General features: G+C 36.6%; 3 protein-coding genes across 5 annotated transcripts; all 3 read right to left on the reverse strand.

Annotated features, from left to right (window-relative positions):
• Nucleotides 1-1,766: 1,766 nt before the first annotated feature.
• LOC128867674 (septin-2) lies at nucleotides 1,767-5,336 on the reverse strand. The gene is made up of 5 exons (XM_054109109.1): nucleotides 5,217-5,336; nucleotides 3,257-3,374; nucleotides 2,389-3,194; nucleotides 2,181-2,318; nucleotides 1,767-2,122 (listed from the first exon to the last, which is right to left on the reverse strand). The coding sequence occupies exons 1-5, from the start codon at nucleotides 5,241-5,243 to the stop codon at nucleotides 1,955-1,957; spliced, it is 1,257 nt and encodes a 418-aa protein (XP_053965084.1). The 5' UTR covers nucleotides 5,244-5,336; the 3' UTR covers nucleotides 1,767-1,954.
• Nucleotides 5,337-6,134: 798 nt separating this feature from the next.
• On the reverse strand, nucleotides 6,135-16,668 carry LOC128867670 (pickpocket protein 19). Of its 3 annotated transcripts, XM_054109102.1 has the most exons (11): nucleotides 16,457-16,668; nucleotides 14,992-16,394; nucleotides 14,539-14,872; nucleotides 14,296-14,429; nucleotides 13,528-13,624; nucleotides 13,025-13,215; nucleotides 12,833-12,915; nucleotides 12,490-12,537; nucleotides 11,217-11,304; nucleotides 7,046-7,164; nucleotides 6,137-6,794 (listed from the first exon to the last, which is right to left on the reverse strand). In XM_054109102.1, the coding sequence occupies exons 2-11, from the start codon at nucleotides 15,042-15,044 to the stop codon at nucleotides 6,697-6,699; spliced, it is 1,245 nt and encodes a 414-aa protein (XP_053965077.1). In that variant the 5' UTR covers nucleotides 15,045-16,394; nucleotides 16,457-16,668; the 3' UTR covers nucleotides 6,137-6,696. The 3 variants fall into 3 exon arrangements, with proteins under 3 accessions (XP_053965079.1, XP_053965077.1, XP_053965078.1); XM_054109103.1 differs by lacking the exon at nucleotides 14,992-16,394 and having other exon boundaries at nucleotides 6,138-6,794; nucleotides 16,557-16,668; XM_054109104.1 differs by lacking the exons at nucleotides 13,528-13,624; nucleotides 14,296-14,429 and having other exon boundaries at nucleotides 6,135-6,794; nucleotides 14,992-16,668.
• Nucleotides 16,669-16,767: 99 nt separating this feature from the next.
• LOC128867301 (uncharacterized) lies at nucleotides 16,768-24,662 on the reverse strand. Its single transcript, XM_054108410.1, has 3 exons — nucleotides 24,657-24,662; nucleotides 21,022-21,245; nucleotides 16,768-19,591 (listed from the first exon to the last, which is right to left on the reverse strand). The coding sequence occupies exons 1-3, from the start codon at nucleotides 24,660-24,662 to the stop codon at nucleotides 17,827-17,829; spliced, it is 1,995 nt and encodes a 664-aa protein (XP_053964385.1). The 3' UTR covers nucleotides 16,768-17,826.
• Nucleotides 24,663-25,019: the final 357 nt, after the last annotated feature.

Below are 25,019 nucleotides of genomic sequence, written 5' to 3' on the forward strand. Positions count from 1 at the left end.
CGATTTTCGAAACACTTCGGTATACGGCACGATTCGGATGTTTACTCAACCGCGGACAATTCTCAAATGAACTGAGCCCGCCGGCGCCTCAATTTATACCTGAGCGCGAGGTCCGAGCGCGAATATTCCATTTCTCAAAAAGTTCTTATCGATCGTTAATAATCGTGTTTTAACAATTAGATCTATTGAAATCAATAGTTAAGTATAATTTATAATGACATTTTTAAATTTTTATTCCTAATAACATAAATATTTTTTCTTAATCAGTGTTTTTACCAAATTGAACATTCTCGAACCTTCCCGATCGAGATCTTCCAGAATATTCTCGGACAAACTGGTCTCAATATGTAAATTTCCTTTCCTTTTTTTTAAACAACAACAAAAATGTAGGAATTTGACAGTTCTACATAATCTTAGTGAAAAAAAGGTGCGTCATAACTGGCCCACCCGGTGAGTCACAACCGGGTCACGACGCCTTTTTATGTATGACAAGCAAATTTTTTATAGACACCACATAATCACATAAATCCATATAGAATCACAAAATATACCGCAAATACAATATTTTGATGCAGTACACTCACCTTTTCACTGTTAATTTCACAAAATTTTGGTACTTTGAAAAAAATCAAAATAACTTTTTCGCACGATTTTCAACACGATGTTTGGTGCGCGAATACACAATGCGACTATTAACGTTGATGTCTGTCCAAAAACTGCAGAACGTCAAACGAACATGATTGGGAGGGCTCAAACTGTCATTCTCATACCGCATGTCAAAAATATTTATCTGCGTCACAACTGGGCCCCCTCCCCCACAAGTAAAAAACTCTTCTTCTTAGTATTTTTTGATAGGCACCCTTGGTGTGAGTTTGACAGGCAGTTAAGTGTATGATAGTGTGAATGCTAGGTCATTTTGCTTGAGCGTATTGGCCGGGCTGCTATGCCAAATTCAAATTTGTAATTGGTATTAAAAATAACAGAAAAAATATGCAAAGTAATATCTTTGACTAGGAAAATTTACAATAACAAATATTTTTAATACATTTTTTAGCAATAATAATGCTTTTTATTGAGAAATATCTGAATTTTTAAGTAATTTTTAGACTTTTTGACTTTTTTCACAAAAGAACGTTTTGGAATCAGATGATCTCAGCTGCGAACATTTTTTGACAAGCAGCTAAGAGAGTTTTTAATTAAGGATCTGTACAATGGTTGTGACAGCGGCAATATTGGGCATAAATGTTTTTATCCATCGCTTCACATAACCGACCCACTCAGCGCTCTAGACCGGGCTATGTCGGGAAAAACCCGTGTCATTTTGGTAGGTAAGACCGGCTGTCTTGGGAATGTACGTACCCAGAAAAATCCCCGACTCACACTCAATACATGTCCGGAACGTGAAGGTATCCCGTACGAATACGGCTTGCCGTAAGATGAGACAAACGATGGCGATCGGTGACTATATATATTCACTGCCGTTAAATGAGATTGTCGGTTACTACACTGTACCGACAGGGCTTATGAACTGCTACAACAACCGACCCATCGATAAAGCATTTATCTTTGGTTATACTGTGAGATTGTCTCGATAACAATACGTACTACGTGCTAAAACAGCAACAAGATATCTAGTTGGAGTTTGGAGTTGCGGAGCTATATGCTTTTAAAAAATTCCGTCCTTTCTCGTAGTTTGAATTAACGTTTATCAAAAAATTGCGAGTCAGCTATGCTGAAGTTATTAAATAAATTCTGAAATATCTGAATATATTTTTTCACATATTTTATTAATAATATTTAGGCAGATGAAATTAAGTAAAATAAACATACTCATAAGAAAATATATTAATTCTATGTGTATGTACGTATATATCCATATCGTGATTAAATAAATACATGTAAATATTCATATAAATTTGACATGAAACTATAGATCAGTTATGTAATTTTGTGTTTACTTCTTTTTGTTTTTGCCTAAAGTCAAAGTGTGGTGTGATGTCGATATCTGAGTTTTACGACGGCTAAATTCTACGAAATCTTCCTCTAGCTTTTTTCGGGAGTCCTCCAACTTTCTTTTTTCTTCTGCGTGGTCACGTTTGAGTTTATCAAACTTTGCATGCAACTAAATTAAAAGATATATAGTGATTTAAATTTTTCTGAAGAGTTCTGTTGACGTCTACCTCTTTTTCACTTTCTTTAAGTTCAGCTTCCTTTTCTTTAACCCTTTGAACAAACATTTGCCTAACTTCTTCTTCCTTAGCTTGAAGCTCGGCTAAATGATTTGATCTTTTTGCTTCAAATGTTTGTTGGAATGATATCTTAAAATATAAAATATATATTGTACAAAAAATATTCTTCAGACACGATTTCTTATAAATTTCAACTTACTGGTTTGTTGTCACTATCAACATCGCTAAATCCCATTTGTTCAAGACGTTTCTGCCTATACAGCTCATAGTGACGGGTATGTGTTTTCTCTCTCATATCTTCCATATTAGTTCTAATCAGCATCTCCCGAAGCTTGACAAAGTCGCAATGCATTTCATTTTCAACTTGAACTGTACCCCATGGATATTGACGAGCGCGTATTAATTTATTACCTACTTTTATAAAATCAGTACTTCCCACCACAGCAAATGGAACGTGCGTATTCATTGTTGTATTGGTTTCAGCAACGGTTTCATCGTCAGTAGGAAATTGATATATATGAACTCCGTTATTAGACAATTCTTGCATAATTTTACTTTTAAAGCGGTTTAATTCTGACTTTGATATTGTATCGGCCTTTGCAATAATAGGAATAATATTCACTTTGCTATCTAGTTTCTTCATACAAACTAGATCTAATGACTTAAGGCCATGTCCTGTTGGACATATGAAATATAAGCATACATGAATACGACTGTCATGGCACGAAATCAAAGAACGTTTTATCTTTAGTTCCTCCTGCAAATAGGCTTCAAATTGTGCGTCGATATAGTCTACTACGGCCTTAAACGAATCATCTTTATTAATTTGATCTCCGTAGCCTACTGTATCGCAAATTGTTAGTTTAAGTCGAACATTGCTCTCTTGAAGTTCATACGTGTGGGCTTTCAATTTAACGTTCGGTAATGTATGCGGACTTGGTGTAGACTCAAAGCTAGTATTGAAAAGAGTATCCATAAGGGTGGATTTGCCAAGCCCAGTTTCACCTAAAAAGATGTGTAATTTATATATGATATTAATTTAATTTTCGATTTCTTTTTATCTTTACCTATACACATGACGTTGAAAACGAATCCATTTTGTACGCTTTTGTTAACCAGTTGGTCCGGTAAACTATCAAATCCAACATGTCCAGATAATTTTAGAGTTCGTAAATGTGGTTCGTTCTAATGAAGTACAATAACAAAGTTTATTTTATTTTATCTTAAGAAATAATAATAAACCCAGCTAAGTGTAAACTTAGATAAAAATTAATAAATTTATGCTTTGCTCACTTTTAACTTCATTTAAGAAAAGCATTTTTCTATCAGTACTTTACAATAATGTCACCCAAATATATATATATATATAATTGGCGTGTACACCCCTTTTGGCGTACCTCCTATTTGTGGTGTGCGTCTTAATCTTGTTTCACAAATGGAGGGACTTACAGTTTCAAGCCGACTCCGAACGGCAGATATTTTTATGAGGAGCTTTTTCGTGGCAGAAATACACTCGGAGGTTTGCCAGTGCCTGCCGAGGGGCGACCGCTATTAGAAACATGTTTTTCTTAATTTTGGTGTTTCACCGAGATTCGAACCTACGTTCTTTCTGTGAATTCCGAATGGTAGTCACGCACCAATCCATTCGGCTACGGCGGTCGCCCAAATAGGGCTATCAAATATGAAAGTAGAACGACTGGATTTATATTCGGCCAAGAGTTATTAAATTTGATAAATTATTGCAATTATATATATCATATATATATATATATATGTAAGTATAATTGGCATCCTCCTATTTGTGATGGGCGTCTACAGTTTTATGTCGCCTCCAAACGGTACATGGTTTTTAAGAGCTCCTTCGTGGCAGAAATACACTCGGAGGTCTGCCCTTGAATGCCGAGAAAAAATATTTTTATTGTCGTTGTTGTAATAGTAAAAACATTATGTTGTTGAAGTGACAGCCCTTGGCCGGATATAAATCCTGGTTGTTGTTGTAGTAGTATACTTAACCCTATCAGTGTTAGTAGATCACTGGTCGTCTTCGTCTAGCGGCTAGACTCTAGCCCATCTAACGGTAGGCCCAGGAAAATTGCGGTTTCCACAGGTTGGGTCCACAGGGAGAGGGGTATTAGATGAGGCATGTGAAAAGGTGATTAGTGTCCTGCGGAGTACCTTCACATGCTGGACATATGCTTAGTAAGTCAGGGTTATTCTGGATAAGTAGGAGTTTAACCTACTACAGTATCGCAGCCGGGTCTACGTTACCGGAATTATTTGGGGTTTTCCCGACCAAGGGCTGCCGCCCCAGTAAACTAGCCCTGTATAGTTTACAGTACCTCATATAAATCCGAGTCGTTCCGGTTACGTAGAATCGACTGTCATGGAAATGAAAAAACCTTTTCGATCATTTTGGTGTTTCTTGGCTACAGCGGTTTTTGAACCCGGACACTACAGAATGTTAATTACGAAATAACCCACCCAGCTAAAGCGACCGCTTTGCAATTACATGTTAACTTTTTTGTTCCGTGTTTTCGCCAAAAACAATTAGAAGACTTTGAAGTATGAGGGAAACCCCTATATGGTTGAATTCTGTTTTGTAATGTACATAATTTTACAGTATCCAAATTGTTCTTGTTTTGTTGTAATTTTTTGCAACACGAAATATTAAAGATAAAATTTTAATTAGAAGTTAATCGCCGGTGATCACAAATGATTTCATTGAGAAAACGGATCTTAAATATTGAAGGGATACCACTTTTGGAAAATTACTATTATTATTTCATGCTGTATATTTTTTATAATTATTTTCGACTCATTCAAGACACGTTTGGCATATCGATTTTCTGAGTCATGAAAACTTAACTGTCCCCTTTATCCAAATATAGTTCACCTTTATAAGTTACTTTCGATATATTTTCTGTTCGATTCAAAATAAACAAGCCTACGTAAATATATTGTTTGAATCAAGTTAAACACTAATATAAAAAATTAAATTATAAATAAGGCACAATAGGTAATAAATACCTTAACGAGGTCAACAGCGACGGCCATTTTTCACAACTTTGTTTGGAAACTATTTTCGACTCAGCTAATATACATATTGATATAAAAAACAACGCCCAGATGTAATGCTGAAGTGCTACTGAACCGATTAAATTCGAGGAACAAAACAGGGTGTACAATTTTTTAAAGGGAAAACGTCTAACCAAGTAAAACGAAGTAAGCTGGACTCTGAATCATTAATTTGAACCATTGGTAGGCGCCATATACGTGCCGTACATGGAGTAATGCTGCCAGCACTCACCGACGTCACCGTAGTCCCTTCCTGTTGCCCGTGAGATACACAAAATTGAGCAAAAATTTGGCCCGTAGAAAACCGCTGCTTTCGTTTGGTTACATATTTATACAATGCATCGGTTTGTGTTTGGTTATATCGACACAATGTTGCCATTGATATTTTGCATGCACACTTTTTTACACACATCCGCGTTATCAGTTACAATTTTTCATTGTTTAACAAACCAAAGCTAAAAACCAACAAGTGCCAATAGTTCATATTAGGTTCAAGCTAAGATATGCATATGTATAAAAACTACCTGAAGTTCAAACAAATATTTCAAATTCTTTCACATTTTTAACTATCTATGGGAAATGCATGCATAATTATGTTTCAGGCGCTGCCTTCTGTATTCTGTATACGGTGAATGGCGGTAATTATCTAAGCATACACGACATTTGGTTCCAACAAAACGGAGCAAATTGACATACGGCATTCTTAAAAATCGATTTATTATAATATTCAAGCCCCCTTTGACGTCATACGGCCAAAATTGAAGAAACAATGTAACTTGTAGCGGCGCGGACATATGCCGGATATTCAAAAAATAAATGCCACGAAATATATAATAATAAAAAATTTATTCCAACAATATTTCTGTTTTGTATCATCATCTTAAAAAAATACCCGATATATTAGTAATTTTTTTATAATTATAATTATCCTTTGTTGGTTGTTTGGCCAAGCTCTTTGTGCGTCGGTAAACACTTTCTTCAATACAAAAATAAAAACTATAAGTCCTTATTCTTATTAAAAAGGAAACAAAAAATCACTGCAGATACTTCGTACAGATACAACTGTCAAAAAAAAAAAAAATCAATAATTTCATAATTGCGTCTCTGCAAGGCGCATTAATTAAAGGTTTTGACGAAGTAGAAAACAAAAAATTAATTCGTCTTGTTTTATTATGTGTTGACAGCTACATGGACACGGCGAAAGAAAACAACAAATAAGCTGATTTACCAACATCACCTTTAATAGATTCGCCTTGGTTCTCTGATTACGGCAGCCTTCAACCATGTTTGGAACAATATTCCTCGTATATGCTTCGCTTTACACACTTAAGTGAAATAGTCCAAAAACGTTGCGATTTGTTTTATTGGTCAACATATGTATGTATATAATTTGGACTAATAGCAATTTGTTTACTCATACAATATATTTTAATTACATAATGAAACTTTTTTTAAAGAAAAAATATGTACATTCAATGGCACTCAGTATAGAAGCTCCTATAAATAAACCTATAACGCCTCCTGCTGAAACTGAACAATAAACTAAATTGTATTCTAATATAATATTTAATAAAAATCTGTTACAGCGTATACGGTTAGCCAAAAAAAATGAGATTTGTTGAATTGTATTGAAAATGATCAGAAAACTTAATGTGATTTTGTCCCTATCTCCTTATATTACTTTTTAACAAATTTTTTATGTATAAGAAGAAGGTTACACTCACAACTTCAGCAAATCTTTTTATTGCCCAAACGTAGCATGTGCATGATTAGTTACTTACCAACTAAATCCAGATGTGTCTGGGTTACGCTTCTTATATATCGAAGGGAAGGAGTATTTTGTAGTTCAATCTCTATTAATGCAAAGCCTGCTTGAGATGATTTTTTTATTTCTGCGGATCTAGAATAGAAAAAGGGTGTTTTCAAAGTTTGAACTCAGTACAGTAAAATATAATGGGAAAAGAATAGATTCAAGGATATATTTTGATTTATTTGTGAACTGAATAAAACGCTAAAGGTGCTACCGCGCAAAACGTATGAGTTGGTATTCCAGCTTAATATTTTCATTTCATATGAAACTCATTTTCTGAACCAAGATAACAATTCTTTTAGTTGTATAAGTGCTGAAACCGGTAACGAGTAGAGCGTGCGGCTTAGAATTCTGCCTTTGTGTATTCAAGTTGAAAAGTCATATAGTTTCCTTCATATATTTCTGAAAAATTGGTTCATGTTTTAGTTATACCATATGTTGTTTAGCTCCCAAAGGGGCCGTTCAAGTATTACGTAAGCAGATTTATTACAATTATTTACCCCCCCCCATCCCCCTTGTCAGCAAAAGTAAGCAAAGCTTTTACCCCCTCCCCCCATGCTTACGTAAACATTTTTCAATTAAAAAATGTATTTTTTTATATTATAATTATAATTTTAAAAATAAGAAAATAGATTTAGAATACAGATTAGATTTTACTGATGCAGTATTCAACATAGAGTAAGGGACAAAAATAGGTATTATAATCTTACGAACATAACAAACTTATTTTAAATTTTTGGTACATATATTAAATTCAAATTAACAGTCTTCAGTCCATGAAACCCGAATCCATGATTCTAAGTTTTCGATGACATTGGATTGCTTGGATTGCTGCTCAGTGTTGAGAATCTGCTCACTTTCATCTGATTTTGGAATGTCTACGTCATTCTCATCGAGCCATTCAACATCATGGTGCTCTAAATTTTGAATAATGCACATCAGTTCATTAGCACGACGAGCAGCGACTCTTACAGGGTTAACTTTCCTATCAGTGTGCGTGTTTGCTTTTTTATGGATCTTCTCGATGTGACGTTTTAGTGACTTGATGGAAGCATGATAAAGACCACACGTTTTGCATGTTCGACTTGATAGCCTCAATTTTACCGTCGGACAAAAATAATCGTAGGGCATTTGCAGGAAATCTTTGAGTGAAGCACTTAAGCGTAGAGCTAAATTGAGTGGAAGATCAAGAAATTACCCTCCTTCATCCAAAACCAAGTCATCAACTGTTTGTTTTACTTTTACAGGTGGTGGAAGAAACCTGTTATCTAGTAATCTGAATAGGCCACTTCTTGGACGACAGCATTCTGTATTTCTACATTTTACAATTTGAAGCAAGTATTGGCTTTCACGCACATGTTCTGAATACCATTTAATGTCTGGAAAATCAGGAACATCTTGTTGACCTGCCCCAACATATTTTGCAGTAACATTATAGCCATCAATTTCCATTGAACTCCATACTTCAGCTAATACATTTCCTGCAAATTCGAAATTAGATTTTCTAAATGTTCATCAATTGTAACGCCACGTTCATCCAAATGAGACCCAAAATGGTCATAAGGCAATATTAAACCAGCCAGTTCCCGACTAAGAGGAGCCATTCTGCGCGCTACTCTGCTGTACGCACTTCTTCCAGGAGCATTGGTAGCTAAAAACAATGCATCGAGATCATGTCGCTTAAAGTGTTGTATAGCAAACCCTATGACCTTTTCATAACGCGGATTTTCATCTGGCCCTCCATCAACCGTCATGATTACCACTGGTTTTACTAGTCCATGGTCAGTTTTAGCTAATGGTCGAAACTCTTCAAATTCGAGAAGGGTCTCGAAATCCTGAGCATGAGTATTAGCAGTAGATGAACTATGCTTTCCACTTCGAATAGCGATGTATGTTGGTCCAGAATATCCAACCGCTTGCGGTTGCCCTAGCATACTGGAAGTGATTTTGATACCAGCGTAAACAGATGGTATTAATTTATTACGCTCAGCGATTACCCAATCGTGGTCAGGTAATTTGATTCTATATTCCATGTGCATTAGAAGAAGTGCTTGCTTATTTGCCGCAGTTACGCCAATAGGGGCTCGAGCTTTATCATCTTGAGATATGAAAAATACTTGATCTGGTCCATGTATGGATGCTATGTTCTCTAAATAATGGATTGATGTTTCAGCGAACTTCATATCTAAGTGGCTCCTGTGGTGATCAGTTTGAGCCCGAATGAGCTTAACAGGGACTGTCAATACATGTCTTCGTCCCTCTGCAGAATTAGACTTTCTGGGAATCAAACGAAGATATGTCCCACTGCGACTAATGTCAAATCCTATTTTACGTAATTCTTGTGTGAGTTCATCAAGAGTTTTTACGCTGCGAATAGATTCCGTTCGTCTTCTATTATCTGCTGCACTCCCAAATAAAGCTATCTCCGCAATTGTTTTCAATAATGATGGTTGATTGCTTTCAAGATTAGGACGTCCCACTGAATCCCTCAGAGATAGTCTTTTTTTTATTTCTGGATTTTCATGACAAATATCTTCTAACTTTCTTTTCATACCATCCCTGTGCTTCTTCTGGGCAACTGCGTTTTGAATCTTCCTGGTTAAAGCCTGTTTTGCTGTTTTTATTTCCTCACGCAACTTAATGATCTGTTTATCAACTTCAGCACGGCTTGGAGATACTATCTAGTAGAATACAAAGCGTTCAGATTTTTTTCGAGTAGAGCAATCTTATTTTTCATAGCTTCCTGAGAAGGTTTTGATCTCTGTTTATCTGCATTATCATTATTTTCACATTGTTGTTGTGATTCATTACCGGGTTTTATTTTCTCTTCTTCCTGTTTTTTTAATATTTGAAGTTGGCTGTATAATTTGTGTTTTTTCTGCAGGTTTACAGGTAGTCGTTGCCTAAAAATACAAACTTTCTATTGGTTCTGATAAAGATTCTCTTATTAAGCTACATAAATACAAAGTATGCAATAAAAACTGAATTTAAAGATTATTTAAAGCCCTAGCCCGTCATTTACGTGTATCAACTTCCCCAGAGGGAAATTGCAAAATTCGCATAAATTTCTAATATTTCTAGTACTCATAGGTACCTAAAATGATCTCGTTACTCACCTTGGAAAAAAAATGTAGTAGATTGGATTTATTCTTAGTCGCCGCTTGCAATTCTTCTTCAATTCTCTTAGATACAATGATATCTAGTTCCTTGTCGGACTTTGCTCGTAATTTATAATTTCGCCACACTTCGTTAACTAACTTTTGTACATTTTGTACTTTCGTACTTGTATGAGATTTTTTAAAACTTTCAAACAATTTTTGGTATAACTTGGATTTGTCTATTTGAAACGACATCTTATTTAAACGTTAAACTTTGGCTAATGGAATCAACGGTAACACAAATGTTGAGATGCGTTGTATCCGAACAAAACAATATACTAACAGAAGAAATTTAGCCACTAGTAATGATTAGACAATAGTGAACAGCGTGCGGCAATTCCCCGAATCGCGTATGCGTGTATATTTGCGGGAATCCCCGAAAAAGCAGTTCGTTTTCAAGCATAGATAATGTGAGGATTGCCATTCGTGTAAAAAAGTAAATAACTACTGATGACGTAATCATCATCTAGACTCCCCTACCCCCCATGTCATACAAAATAAGCAAAACAAAGACCCCCCCACCCCCCCATAGTGCTTACGTAATACTTGAACGTCCCCAAATTCAAAAATGAATCTGGACAAAGATATAGCTCAATCCGAGATTTGAGCAAGTCTATGAAAGTTCTAAAGGCGAACACGGTCGAAAGAATCCTTATCTATCCTCAGTATTACTAAGGGTTTCACTTATTTTGTACATTGCTCTAAATACGTTCACCGAATGAAAGGACAATTTTCATGCTAGCAATATATACATAGTATATAGTTTTCAATACTTCACTTTGAATGTGTACAATATTTTAACTCGATAACCTCAAAGAGACAGACGAACATTGGCAAATCTATTCGGTTCTATGTCCTTCTCATTTCGGTCAATTGACTTGCTTTTTTTGGGAGTAACAAATTTTGTAATGCTGTTAATATATAATTTCAAGTTGATGAAATGTTTAAGTATAACAATTCAAATATAAATTCTTCATTCCTTACCCAACAAATTGAAGTTTTAGCTCCGAGCATGATGGATAACATATATATTTCTCTCTGGCGATTTGTTTAGCCTTCGAAGTAATATCCGCTATTATTTATATTCCATTAAAGATTTCATTAGATTCCACATATCTGTGGTCACATATATCTGTGGCCACAAACAATAACCGCTTATATCGGAAGTCATATTTTCAAGAAAAATCATTATATAATATCTGAGAAAGTAACAAAATTGTAACTGAACCTAAAATTTAACCGAAAAAAATAAATATGTACATATATCTTAGTCGGTAAATATTTGTGGCCACAAATGTACACACGTGAAAAAATATTAATTTAAACTAATATAATTTAATACTAATTAATTTTTTTTTTTTTTTAATCTGTGCATGTAGGCTGCCTTTTGGGAATAATAGTCTATATAATTGTTGATCTCAAATTCATCTATTAGGGTTTAATTCATTCATAAACTATATTCAACAGAGTTAAAACCGTAATCGTAGTACAAATAAGTTTTTCTTGACAGATGATTATACTACATTCTAATATCGGCCGCCCCTCGGCAGACAATGGCAAACCTCCGAGTGTATTTCGGCCTTGAAAAAGCTCGTCATAAAAAATATCTGCCATTCGGAGTCGGCTTAAAACTGTAGGTCCCTACATTTGTGGAACAACATCAAGAGACAAGCCTCAAGTAGGAGAAGGAGCTCGGTCTAACACCCAAAAAGGGTTTAAGCGCCAATTATATATACATATATACAATCCAGTAACATTTATGTAAGCAATTCAATGTGAATGAATATCAAACCCACTAATTTAAAACTTATGCGTAAGCTTAAAAGTATATTAAAATTAATGGTCCCACCCATGGTCCAGAATTCAACAAATAACAATTCTCATTGTAATAAATTGTTTTTGTTCGATTTTAGTTTTATCTTTATCTTTGTGTACTTACATATATTTATTTTTATCTATTTCGCTATCTTTGGCTCTACATGAATTTACGTTCTCTGGCTCTACTATTATCTACTGTAATTTATCTTTATCTTTATTTTTCTCCTCACCTTATCTTTATTCCTGCCTTCATTTTTATTCTTTAAAACGTTTCTTTAATTCATTATCAATATTAAAATATGCTTCTAATTTTGAAATTTCTATTAGTGCAATTTCTGACTGTATTCTTTTGTTTTATATTAAACTAATATGAAATTTGATTAATTTTCTTCGCTCAGCCTTGAAATACTTTTCGGCTAATATTTCAACTTTTATTCACCTTTAGAAACACATACCATTCCATGAATATCGCAAAAATAATTGAAGTCTGTAAAATAGAAAACAAAATCTTAATGAATTCAGTACCTTCGTTGTACATCGCATATTTTTTTTGTAAAGGAAATAGTTGAAAATCATATAAAGTAAGTATGGAAGGGTTCAAGATTAGTCGGAATTTAACCCTTCCATAAATAAATACCCAACATAGGTTTCAGAAGAGATCAGATACAGTCCGATTTAATCCATTTTGATTTCGTTTTAAAATCTGTCTTGGAAGCTTAATACTGATATTTCATACTAGGCATATTTCAAAAAGTTTTTAGATATGTATGTTGTAAACTTACATTTTTTTGGGGACGTGAATAAAGTACAATTACAATACTTCACCTCCAAAACAATCCTAAGATCGGTCATGCAGGTTGAAAAACTGGAAGATAAATATGTACGTATGAAGAATACTATTATGTAATATGTATATTATGTACACAAATTTATTACAATGAAGCTATAAATATACAAATAACACCATTTCCAACCTGTAGTGATAAAACGATCCGTAAATTACATCATGTGGAGACTTGCACTTCCTTGTTTTAAAGCTTTCATCTATAACTTCCACACTATTTTGCATTTCTTCCATATTGTAAGTATATTTGATATGATCCTGTCCTAAAGTGTGTGAGAGTAACCCGAAGTATGGTATGTCCTCATTGCTATGGACATACATCTAAAAAGTTTTTTAAGTACATATATTTTTTTAACATATGTAAAATAACGGTGGTATTTAACAATTTAATTTTTGTTGAGATTCTTCTTTCGAATATATTTCGAAAAGAGAGAAGCTGCTAAATAGCTTTTGCTCGGAAAAAATCTCTACAAATGTTCGCTTATAACTTAATGTACTCCAATTCCTAATATGTGAACGCAATAAAAAAATACTTTTTCACTCTTTCTGAAAAATTTTGAAATTGTTGTCGTTTGCTTTAAGCGATTATTTTCCGAATCAAACATCTTCAGATATTTTTTTGTTTCCACGTACCTCGTATCTCCAAAAAGATGCTGGTTTTAGAAACATTTTCAAAGATTTTCTCGCACCAAAAGAACCGAATCTTAGTGGCAATTCATCTAAATTGTGACTAGTATTAAAGATTTCAAAATTTTATATTTTTTTAATATTAACACAAATTACCACACATACCTAGATACTCAACTGTAAGCTGTACCTCTATATTTTACATATGTAGAAATTTATAATATATGTACGTATGAGTGCAATTCAACTGCCATTTATGCACAGAAAAGCCATATATGTATATATTCAACTTTATTGCATTTTCGTGTGTTTTATATTGATGTTGCATGTTATAAAGGTGCAGCTTAAAGTCGATTTCACCAATTTATGTTTTTTTGTATTTATTTTTGTAGAATTTTAATTTTTCCGAGCTCAGTTGCATCATACCAATTTCCATTTGCCGCTCTAGGCAGCTGCTTAATTGCTTTATTATGTACACTGGTGGTGATTCCGATATATGTATATATAATTCCGTTTAACTCTAATAATATTTAAGCCTATCTCATTTCCCCGGTGAACCGCCTTTGACCACTTTAACTTAAGAAGGTATTAAAAATTATTAAAAAGGTCACTGTTTATAATTTAGTTACTAATGAATATGTGGGAATTGATACCAGTGTACATACATACAGTGTATGATATATACATACGTATGACACATTCGATTATTATTTTCTTGATTGATGGAGTATCTGCATACGTACGCTGTTTCAAGATTTTATTATTAATACTTACTAATCAATTATATTATTAGCAAGAAAACAATAACCCATTTCAAGGTCATGGAATTTAAATATTTTTTCACATTTGTGCTCATCATCTAAAAACGTTACGCCTGTTATTATAGACTCACAAACTTGTGTAAGCAACTGAAATCAATAAAATTAATTTAACAAATGAACAAAAAGATCTAATTTTAAAATTTCTTTTGTCGTGATATTATTCTGCACTTGTCAAATATGTGAATGTGATACTCACTTGTTTTCTTGCAATATGAATATTGACTCCACATGTTGAATTTAGGCCTTTACAGTAATTTTCTTTGATATTTATATTAGTTGGAGTGACAAATAAATAGTTATGAATATTTTTTATATAATTAATATTATGCTGATTCACATAGTCCATAACTTCAGTGTTCGATCGATTTTTTGACAAACAGAGTGTTACGGAAGGGAATGTATTACTCCAACGCAGAAATGAAGTTTCGACACTTATACTGATTGAATCGGAAAGGTATCTTTTAAACATTAAAATAAAAATTGATGACATATTCCAACAGGATATACTGATAACTACAGTCCAAAATAATCTGCAATACAATAATAGTTGAATGTACATACATATGCTATATGGCGTCGATTTTCAGTACTACAAATTACGCGTTTCAAGCGAATTCAAGAAACATTGCTTCATATAAAATTACATTACCTGGTAATAGTAAAATAATGACAAATTTTTTTGAAAAAAGAATCTATACGCATTTTGCCGTAAAGTAAATATGATTTTTACTATATTTTAGGTTTATGCAAAAAAAAGCTTGAGCGTAATACTTCTCTGTTGCTCAGAATTGTTAATTTAGATTTTACTATAATTGGGAGTTAGTGTTGGTATTAGACAGTGAAATGCATGCAAACGGTTCAAATGAGGTTACAGCTGCATATGCACAAAAACATAAACAACATGCATGTGTTTTGATGGGTTTGACTATGTAATATGGTATGAATAAATTACAGCAAGGAAAAAATTAAATTTAGTGTCAGTTTTTATGTATTGTAGGTGGATTGGTTTTTAATAGTATGATTTTTTATATATTTTTTAACGATGAAATTCTCTGATTTTGTACGGCGTTTGCACACTTTGGCAGAGTTTACTCGATGTAATGCCGCAACAGACCCAATATTTATATGTACATACATATATGGTATAGATTGACGGCGGGCGCCGTAGCCGAGGGGTTGGTGCGTAACTACCATTCAGAAGTGCGCAGGCATGCGACAATGACATACCAAACCTCCGAGTGTATTTCTTCCATGAAAAAGCTCCATTTGCCGTTCGCAATCGGCTAAAAACTGCAGTTCCCATCTTTTGTGAAACAACATCAAGGCGAACACCAGAAATATGAGGAGGAGCTCGGCCAAACACTCAAAAAGGGTGTGTAAAATGACGCTGGGCAATACCAGCAGCTCCGTGTGAACGTCTGAATTGGGAAGGACCTCTCCGAGCCATTTGATACCAAACGAGGTTTCAGACAGGGTAACTTTTTATCAAGTGACCTTTTTAACCGGATGCTGGAATAGATTGTGCGAGCTGCAGAACTTAATTTCTCAGGCACTATTGACATAGTCGGCCTTAGTAACCGCTCTGTAAGTTCTGCGGAGTAAAATACTTTATTATTTCGGGACTAGCATTACCACCGATAATAATGCCAGCCTTGGAATCCAACAGAAGCTTAGAAAATGAAAATATCCGATGATGCCGTCCCTTGGAGTGTTTGGAAGGAAGATTCTTAAGAAGATTTTTGGATCTTTGTGGCGATGGCGAGTATCGTAGGCGATGGAAAAATGAGCTGTATGAGCTTTACGGCGACATAGATATGGTGCAACAAATAAAGATCCAGAGGCTTCACTAGCGACGCGAAGTTGTCCGAAGGGATATAAACGCTTCAGCTCTGAAAGTGCTCGAGGCGGCATCACCTGGTGGTAGTAGAAGTCCTCCTTTGCGTTGGAAAGATAAGTTGGATGAGGACTTGGCTTCACTTGGTGTGTTCAATTGGCACCGCTTAGCATCAATGAAGATGAAGAACAATGCATACCCCAACTTCGTACTTCTCGCTATTTTATAAAAATATAATATAAAAAAGGTTGAACTTTCTTCCTATGAAACCTCTGTTTACGGGATTAAGATTTTAAAGGCTGATAATTAGATAATTAATCGCAAAAAGCCATTCCGATTTCCTAAAATGCGCAATTAGAAATAAAATATTTGTAGTCAACCTTGTATTTGCATATGTGGTACGTGCTTATGACTTATCCGAGTTTTGTGATAAATTCTTATCGTTTCGGGGTTCACATATGTATGCAGATATAACATATGATACTCACCCACTTCTTGCCTGCTATCATGCTATTAACGTATTTTTCAAACAAACAAGTTTTTTTTTACTTTATACTTCCTAACGAACAAACACCAATGAAATATAGTATATAACAATAAATAGGTAAGTCCCATTAATAGCTTCGAAAAATATATTTTATATATACATACAAACATATACATTATTTTCCAATTTCTTTAAGTGCTCGTCGAGTATATTTCACAAATTTCGAGTGGATTTGTCAAATGTTTCATTAGTGTTAAGAACTCTTCCGTTAAAGTTCACGAACAATCGAAACTACGGTAGACCAAACTAAAATAATACTTCCAAACTTATATATTCCTGTCCACAATTCGGATCCATCCGATCACAAGTTGGCGTAGTCTTTCACTTTTTCTTTATAATTTTGTAGAATGATAGAGCATTTTACTGAAACGGCTTCTAATTTCCATTAGGTGTGGCATGCCGTAAATCGGTGAAGTAATACACGATTTTGTGGACGCATAATGTATATCCAATATACCTAATTATAATTATATAAGTAAATTAAAATAGCTTAACATAAATAGCTTAACATTTTTCTAATAGCGGTCGCCCCTTAGCAGGCAATGGCAAATCTCCGAGTGTATTTCTGCCATGAAAAGCTCCTCATAAAAATATCCATTTATGGAACAACATCAAGACGCACACCACAAATAAGAGGAGGAGCTCGGCGAAACACCTAAAAAGGGTATACACGCCTTTTATATATATATATATATGTACTTAAACGAATACTGACAAAATAAAAAATATTAATTAATCCTCATGCGCTGTAAATTTTGTCACAAATGAGTCGTTATTATGTAAATTGTTTGTATTGTATACCCCCTTAGTGATATCTACCGGCTAGAGGGAACGTTAATATTAAAAGCTCGTATATGATTTTCACATTGTAAGATATATGTCATAGTAGTTATAGTAATATGAAATTAAAAAATCGTTTAAAGCTCTGTGAAACTGAAGCTCGTGTGTGCTAAATTGGTCATATTTAATAAAAAAAATAAAGTCGTAAATTTAATACTTCTTCCCATATGAAAGTGTAAGCCTTTTTCAAGTTTACTGACTTCATTCATTAATGAAGCAATCTAATACAATTATACACATACAAATTTGAAAATTTTACATGTTTACATTTGGCGAGATTCCGTTACTTCTTTGAAGTATGTGACTATAGGTAGCTCAGCAACAAATCCATTACTAGGTTTTGGAATAGGTATCAACGAATTCGTTGAGTTACTTTTAGCAATGGGCAACTTTGCGGAATTTATATTTAATATTCTCATTATTGCAGATTCCGGAGTGCTACTAGCCATTGGTGTAGTTGATTGAACTTGAAATTCTGGCATGCTCTTCGTCGTACTAATTTGCATAAAATTCGATCTTCTGTTATGTCTGCTTACTTTTGATCTCAATTTGTTTGCGCTATGAGTCCTTTGAGGGTCAGGTTTGGTCGTCAACTTAAGTGCCGTTGTTATTGCGGTACTTGTGGTAATGTTACTATTGTTTACTTTACTGTGTGTCCTTTCATATGAAGGAGTCCATCGGTTGCGATTTTTCACTTGAAACTTATTTTTGGATTTTTTGACAACACTGTTAACTCGTAATAATGGTTCCAATTCAGTAGTCCGTGGCGACGGCATTGTTTGAGCGGGTGGAGGAAATGTAGAAGAAACATATTTTCTCTTTTCCTTCGATTTCGATTCAGTAGATCGTATGGGTGTCGATAACGTTGACGATAACGTTTTGGCATTTCTTTCCTTTTTCTTAATTTTTTCTTTAAAAACTATTCTTTTACGGATTTGAATAATTTTACTTCTCCTGTACGTTGGTCGGTTGGTAGTTGTACTGGCAGTACTTGAACTTTTTTCACTTAAATAAATTGATTCTTGTGTAACATTCCATGAAACGGTTGTTGAAACATTGTCAGAGTAAGGTAATTTAGTTAAAGGCGTCGAGATGGTTCCAAAAACTGTAGTTGTTCCAACAGGTAGAGACCTTAAGGTTGTCGACCATGTAGAGACTTGCAACGGTGCTGTGGAAATAAAATTTTTCGTATTATCCTTACTTTGGGAAGGACATTTGTTTTCTGTATTCAATAAAGTGCTTGTGCAAGTATTATGCTGAAACTGGTCGAAGCTCCAATGCGATTGAGTTGTGTTCATATTTGCAAAGGAAAATGAATTGAAATCATCAGTGTTCTTCTGCGTTCCGTCGTCGTTGGAAGAATATATAACTGGATCTTTTTGTGGTTGAGAAAATAAAGTTTTTTGATTCAAATTAATGGGATTTGATGCCATTGTCCACAATTCTGAAGCTATAGTATTAGCTCTTGGTATATTGTAATCCGTAGGGGGATACGTTTCATAATTTCTCGTTGTAAAATTTTTCTTTAATTTAAATTCAGAAATGGTGGGAGTTCTGGGAGTAATAGCATCTCTTATAGTGAAATATATATTAGATGTGTTTACTGAATTTAGAAGGGGGGTGGTGGATAACAAATGTTGAATGTATGCGCTCCTGGTGCTAGGCTCAAATCGGAGCGTAGTAGAAATATATTTGTTATTGTTCAAAACTCCCCTTTCGGCTGGTGTTGGAAGAGCAGGCAATTTATCAATGCAAATGGGCAATATATTAGCGTAGGTATCCTGAAATTTGTACGCTCCAACACAATAATTCGGAACTAAAGATTTAGTTGGTGAAATTGGTTTAGTAAAATATAATTCCCGATTATGCAAATCGGGCCTCAGTTTTTCTTTAGACCACATATAATAATTTGCCTTTGGTGTTGTTTTCAATACGGGACTAAAATTCTTATATGGAAACGCATAATTAGACCATTTAATTTTATTCAGCACATTAGTCGATCCCGGGAGATAGCTCAGCGTGAAGTATCTGAAATGATTCCGGGTGTAAATAGGCAATTCAATCATTGACTCATTAAATAAAGCAATTAAATTAAATTAAAAAATGTGTTACCAACTATATACATCAATCTGTAAAATATACGTACATACAAAATAGTTCCCTACCCAATACTACTATATACATATATCAAACTGAAAAGCCCATACCATTCTGGTATTCTGATTAAAAAGTTCGAAATTTTAATGAAAATTTTTTGAATTTTTTTAAATTATGTACAAGTGTAAAACTTTGAGTTATAGGGCTTTTTTGCCGCCGCCATGGAAAAGCTCCTCATAAAAAACATTTGCCGTTCGGAGGCGGCGTTAAACTGTACGTCCCTCCATTTATGGAGGACACTAACAAAGTATATAAGCACCAACTGTATATGCATTTACATATATCCTATATTTTTAATAAAAAACAACAATTCTTGTCAAAATACAATAATTCTTAAATTATATCTTAAACCAAGGAGATTAAAAAATTCTTTGTAATCGTATGTGCATAAATATATATGTATATATAATATATATACATGTTTATTCTTTGTATGTAGGCGGCCGCCGTAGCCGAATTCGTTGGTGCGTGACTACCATTCGGAATTCACAGAGAGAACGTAGGTTCGAATCTCGGTGAAACACCAAAACTAAGAAAAAGTTTTTTCTAATAGCGCTCGCCCTTCGGCAGGCAATGGCAAACCTCCGAGTGTATTTCTGCCATGAAAAAGCTCCTCATAAAAATATTTGCCGTTCGGAGTCAGCTTGAAACTGTAGGTCCCTCCATTTGTGAAACAACATCAAGACGCACACCACAAATAGGACGAGGAGCTCGGCCAAACACCCAAAAAAGGGTGTACGCGCCAATAATATATATATATATATTTATATATATATGTATGTAGTTGTATTTGTGTCCTGTTCCTTTTTTATGGAAGCTATCAGAAACTTCGAAATACAGCAATTTAAGGGATTAAGAAAAGGCGGCCGCCGTAGCCGAATGGGTTGGTGCGTGATTACCATTCGGAATTCACAGAGAGGTCGTTGGTTCGAATCTCGGTGAAAGCAAAATTAATAAAAACATTTTTCTAATAGCGGTCGCCCCTCGGCAGGCAATGGCAAAACCTCCGAGTGTATTTCTGCCATGAAAAAGCTCCTCATAAAAATATCTGCCGTTCGGAGTCGGCTTAAAACTGTAGGCCCCTCCATTTGTGGAACAACATCAAGACGCACACCACAAATAGGAGGAGGAGCTCGGCCAAACACCTAACAGAAGTGTACGCGCCAATTATTTATTTTATTAAGAAAAGGATTAAGTATAAAAAACATCTCAAAAATAATAGAAAACGAATAATTAAATTATCTTTTTGACCTAAAATAATGCCCTAGTTTAATTGAAAATGTTAAGTCTAAAGAACGTACCTTTTATCGTTAAGGTTCATCGGTAAGATTCCTCGATTTGGATATTTTTTTGAAGGCAGGAACTGCACGCGCTGGCGCCTCAACATATAGTTGGGATAGTAAACAGGTAGAAAAGACAATTGAGATCTTTCAAGATTATGGCGATGGAAAAACACTCCGTTTGGGCTACGGTCTATAAGGCTGTTACGTAGCTTTGTCGGCTTACTATAGTCATACAACCAACCCTGTAAAAAATTTACATCAAGAAGTTAATATGTCACTGTTGTTGTTGTTGTAGCAGTATCTTCGCCCTGTCAGTGTAGTGTAATCACCGGTCGTCTTCGTCTAGCTCATCTAACGGTAGGCCCAGGAAACTAGCTGTTTCGACGGGTTGGGTCCAGAGGGAGAGAGGTGTTAAATGAGTGGGTTTGATGAGGCATGTGAAAAGTGGTTAGTGTCGTGCGGGGTGCCTTCGCATGCCGGACATATGTTTAGTATGTCGGGGTCGATTCTGGATAAGTAGGAGTTTAACCTGCTACAGTATCCAGAACGTAATTGTGCCAAGGTTACGCGGGACTCTCAGGGAAGCTGGAGCTCTTCGTCTGCAATAGGTGGGGGTTGGACTCCGATAACGGCATTCGGCGGTCGGGAGCTTAAGAAGGTGGTAAGGGTCTCCCGATGAATGTCGTTTATGGCCTGTCGGTATACTGTCTGATCCTAGAGTGGTCTGTCTGTTTTGTCCTGGATCTCGTCCACGTAGTTGAGGAAGTGTCTCCTGATGTGCCTGGGAGGTGGCTCAGGCTCAAGCAGGTGTCTGCATGGGTGAGGCCTACGGTGACACCCTAGCAGAAACTGTTTGCCGAGCATTTTGTTATGCTCCTTTACAGGCAGCATGTGAGCCTCGTCATGCAGGTGTTGAATTGGGGACATCAGGAGACATCCTGTCGCGGTCCTAATAGCAGTATTTTGGCAGGTCTGGAGCTTCGTCCACTGAGTATCACTGGTTCCAGGCGACCTGACAGGCGCAGCATAGTTAAGAACCGGTCGGCCTATTGCGTTGAAAGTCGACAGCAACATTTCTTTGTCTTTGCCCCAAGTGCTGCCGGCGAGCGACTTGAGGACCTTGATGGGATTCTGTACTCTCGTTGCAATAGCGGTTGTGTGCGCGGAGAAGGAGAGCAAGCTGTCAAAGGTAACTCCCAATATTCTGGGGTTATTTACCGTCGGTATTGGGGTATCATCGACGTGTACCTGAAGTGGCAGCTTGACCTCCTTTGTTCAGGTGGTAAAAATGGTCGCCGTGGATTTAGTGGGAGAAAGTTTTACGTTTCTCGCAGTGAAGAAGCGAGAAAGGCGGGCGAGGTACTCGTTTACTTTGGTGCATAGGCCATCAATGTCATTGCCCGACGCCATTATCGTGCAGTCGTCGGCGTATGAGACCAGTGAGACTCCCTCTGGTGGCTGGGGGAGTTTCGAAATGTAGAAATTAAAAAGCAAGGGTGAAAGGACACCACCCTGCGGTACTCCTTGCTTTATTTTTCTCTGTTTTGAAATTTGGTCTCGAAATATTACCGACGACTGACGACCACTCAGGTAGTTCGCGGGCCACCTCTTCAGCCCTGACGGGAGTGTCGACTGTAAAATGTCATCTAGTAGCTGTATCGAAAGCCTTTTGTAGATCCAACGCTACTAGGACAGTCCTCTCGCAGGGGCGGTTTTGGTTTAGTCCACAGTTTACCTGGGTGTTTATGACGGTGAGTGCCGTGGTGGTGCTGTGCTTTCTTCGGAAACCATGCTGGTGTGAGGCTGGAGTCAGGTGTTCTGTGAGGAGTGGGAGTAGAAGGGTTTCAAGCGCCTTCACTACTGGGGAAAGGAGAGTTATCGGACGATAAGACTCCCCTTGGTTGGCGGGTTTCCCAGGCTTCAGTAGTGGGACCACTCTCCCTAATTTCCACTTATCAGGAATGATGAGAGTGGCCATAGACAAATTGAAGACCTTGGTGAGGAATTCTACTCCCAGTGGACCCAGCTTTTTCAACATCAGCATGTTTAGTCCGTCAGGACCAATGGCTTTAGATGGTTTCATATGTTTGATGGCCCCCTGAACCTCGTCGCTGGTGAAAGTAAGCGGTGCACTCTTGTATGTCAGTTTGTGCAACCGTCTGGTGACACAACGTTTGGATCTGTCGACCGGAGGATGCAGTATAAATTGCCGGCTAAAGTAGCTAGCGCATCTCTTCGGATCCGACGAAGTACGACCGTTGAAGGTGATATCCACCTTGTCGTTGTGCGTCGTCGGGTTCGACAGGGACCACAGCTTGCTCACGCCAGAGGTGAAGTTACAAGACTTCAGATGCTCTACCTATTTGGTCCGCTTGTGTTGGGTTACCAGTTACCGGATCCTCCTTTATTCGAGGATCCCCGGGATCGGCCTGGCATAGGCGATCACGCTCCTTAGCCAGAACAGCTGCTTCAGCTGGGAAATTGGGACGTAATTCCCGGATCCGTCCAACGGGTATGAAGCGAGCCGCGGCGGCTGTGATCACCTTGCGGAACGCGCGTTCGCTTGCGCGCACGTCGGTGGGAGTGGGTAGGCCTGCGAAGATGTCCTCAGTAAATTCCGCGAATCTGGTCCAATAAGCTTTGTTAAAGTTGATGTATGACCGGTGATCCGCGGAAACAAAGTCGGCAGGTTTCTTGATCGAGATGATAATAGGCAAGTGGTCTGATGCAAGCGAGAGCATAGGTCGCCTGCGCTAGCAATTGTTATGTCAGGCGAGCTGCTGCAATTGCCCACTACCCTAGTGGGGGCGTCGTCGTTTACAGTGCTGAACGTCGAATCGTCTATCTGCTCTGCCAATAGCTGTCCCCTACGATCATTTGGCAGGCTTGAATGCCAAAGATCGTGATGCGCGTTAAAGTCACCTACTACCAATCGGTTTTCTCCCCTGATGAGCGCACCAATATCAGGGAGATATCCTGCCGGGCAGCAGGGGACAAGGGGTATGTAAATATTATATATTTCGTGCTAGGCATCGCCTGACCGGACAGGTATACCTTGACATTCTAAGGTGCTGTCCCTGCGGTCGATGCCTTCATCGATGAGACGATACTGCACTGAATGGTGGACTATGAACGGTAGGCCACCTCCGTTGTCTCGCTCGCGGTCCTTTCTATGCACATTGTAGCCGCCCCTGGTAATCAGGGAGGAGCTAGCGTGCAGTTTTGTCTCCTGGACCGCAGCTATCTTAATTCCAAACCGGCTCATGAAGTCGACTATTTCGTCAATCTTGCTCGTGAGTCCGTTGCAGTTCAGTTGCAATAGCTTGAAGCTTCGCGGGAGTATTGTCGTAACTCGGGGAGTGAGGGATGCGTGATGTTGTCTGCGTTGGTCCTGCTGTGCGTTCCGCAAAATTGGTTGTGGCCTGATGTTGACTGGTGGCCGCGCCACTGGGGGCGGTTGCGGGTGCAGAGCTCTGCAGCAGGGGGCACTCGTTTGTTATAGTGTCATGACTTGTTGTTGAAATAAAAATCAAAATGTATATACATACTATGTATATATTACACCAAACTCGGGTTCCGGTCAATTTTCGAGTCAAAGTTCGACCATTAAACTAATTTAAACTTTACATGACTAGTAAAGTACACAAAATTACCAACATGTCTAGTTTTGGAGCAATAGCAGTGTTTTAAAAACGCAGTGTTGATCGGGTAACTGTATATGTATGGGCTTTCCGAAGGCCATTTTCTTCAATGGGCAATACTAATACGAACAGTTTGTATGCTACATTCAGTTCAAAATTTTTATTTTACGCTTAAGCGTTTCGTTCCGTGATAAAAGATCGATTATTGAAACCACAGTAAATGATTTAGGTAAAACTCGAACTCGTCAACGAAAGTTTTGCGTGTGCCTAATTTAAAAACTATTACACCCAAATATTGTCAATATATCAGCCTTTTCATTGCTAGTATTTTTTTTTTATAAATTATCATTAAGAATTAATATGAAAATTTAACGG

The sequence above is a fragment of the Anastrepha ludens genome, chromosome 6 (assembly GCF_028408465.1).
Source record: "Anastrepha ludens isolate Willacy chromosome 6, idAnaLude1.1, whole genome shotgun sequence".
Classification (NCBI taxonomy): Eukaryota; Metazoa; Arthropoda; class Insecta; order Diptera; family Tephritidae; genus Anastrepha; species Anastrepha ludens.

What these genes read in the sequence shown, in the direction of transcription:
- LOC128867674 (XM_054109109.1), bottom strand. Translation starts at nt 5,243, where the DNA reads ATGGCCGTCGCTGTTGACCTCGTTAAG. An exon ending in TCGCTGTTGACCTCGTTAAG is followed by an intron (nt 3,375 to 5,216) that starts GTATTTATTACC and finishes GTACTTCATTAG; the next exon opens with AACGAACCACATTTACGAAC. An exon ending in TTAAAGAAAGTGAAAAAGAG is followed by an intron (nt 2,123 to 2,180) that starts GTAGACGTCAAC and finishes CTTTTAATTTAG; the next exon opens with TTGCATGCAAAGTTTGATAA.
- LOC128867670 (XM_054109102.1), bottom strand. Translation starts at nt 15,044, where the DNA reads ATGCGTATAGATTCTTTTTTCAAAAAAATTTGTCATTATTTTACTATT. An exon ending in CATTATTTTACTATTACCAG is followed by an intron (nt 14,873 to 14,991) that starts GTAATGTAATTT and finishes ATTGTATTGCAG; the next exon opens with ATTATTTTGGACTGTAGTTA. An exon ending in GGATCGTTTTATCACTACAG is followed by an intron (nt 12,916 to 13,024) that starts GTTGGAAATGGT and finishes TTTATCTTCCAG; the next exon opens with TTTTTCAACCTGCATGACCG.
- LOC128867301 (XM_054108410.1), bottom strand. An exon ending in ATGAACCTTAACGATAAAAG is followed by an intron (nt 19,592 to 21,021) that starts GTACGTTCTTTA and finishes GAATCATTTCAG; the next exon opens with ATACTTCACGCTGAGCTATC.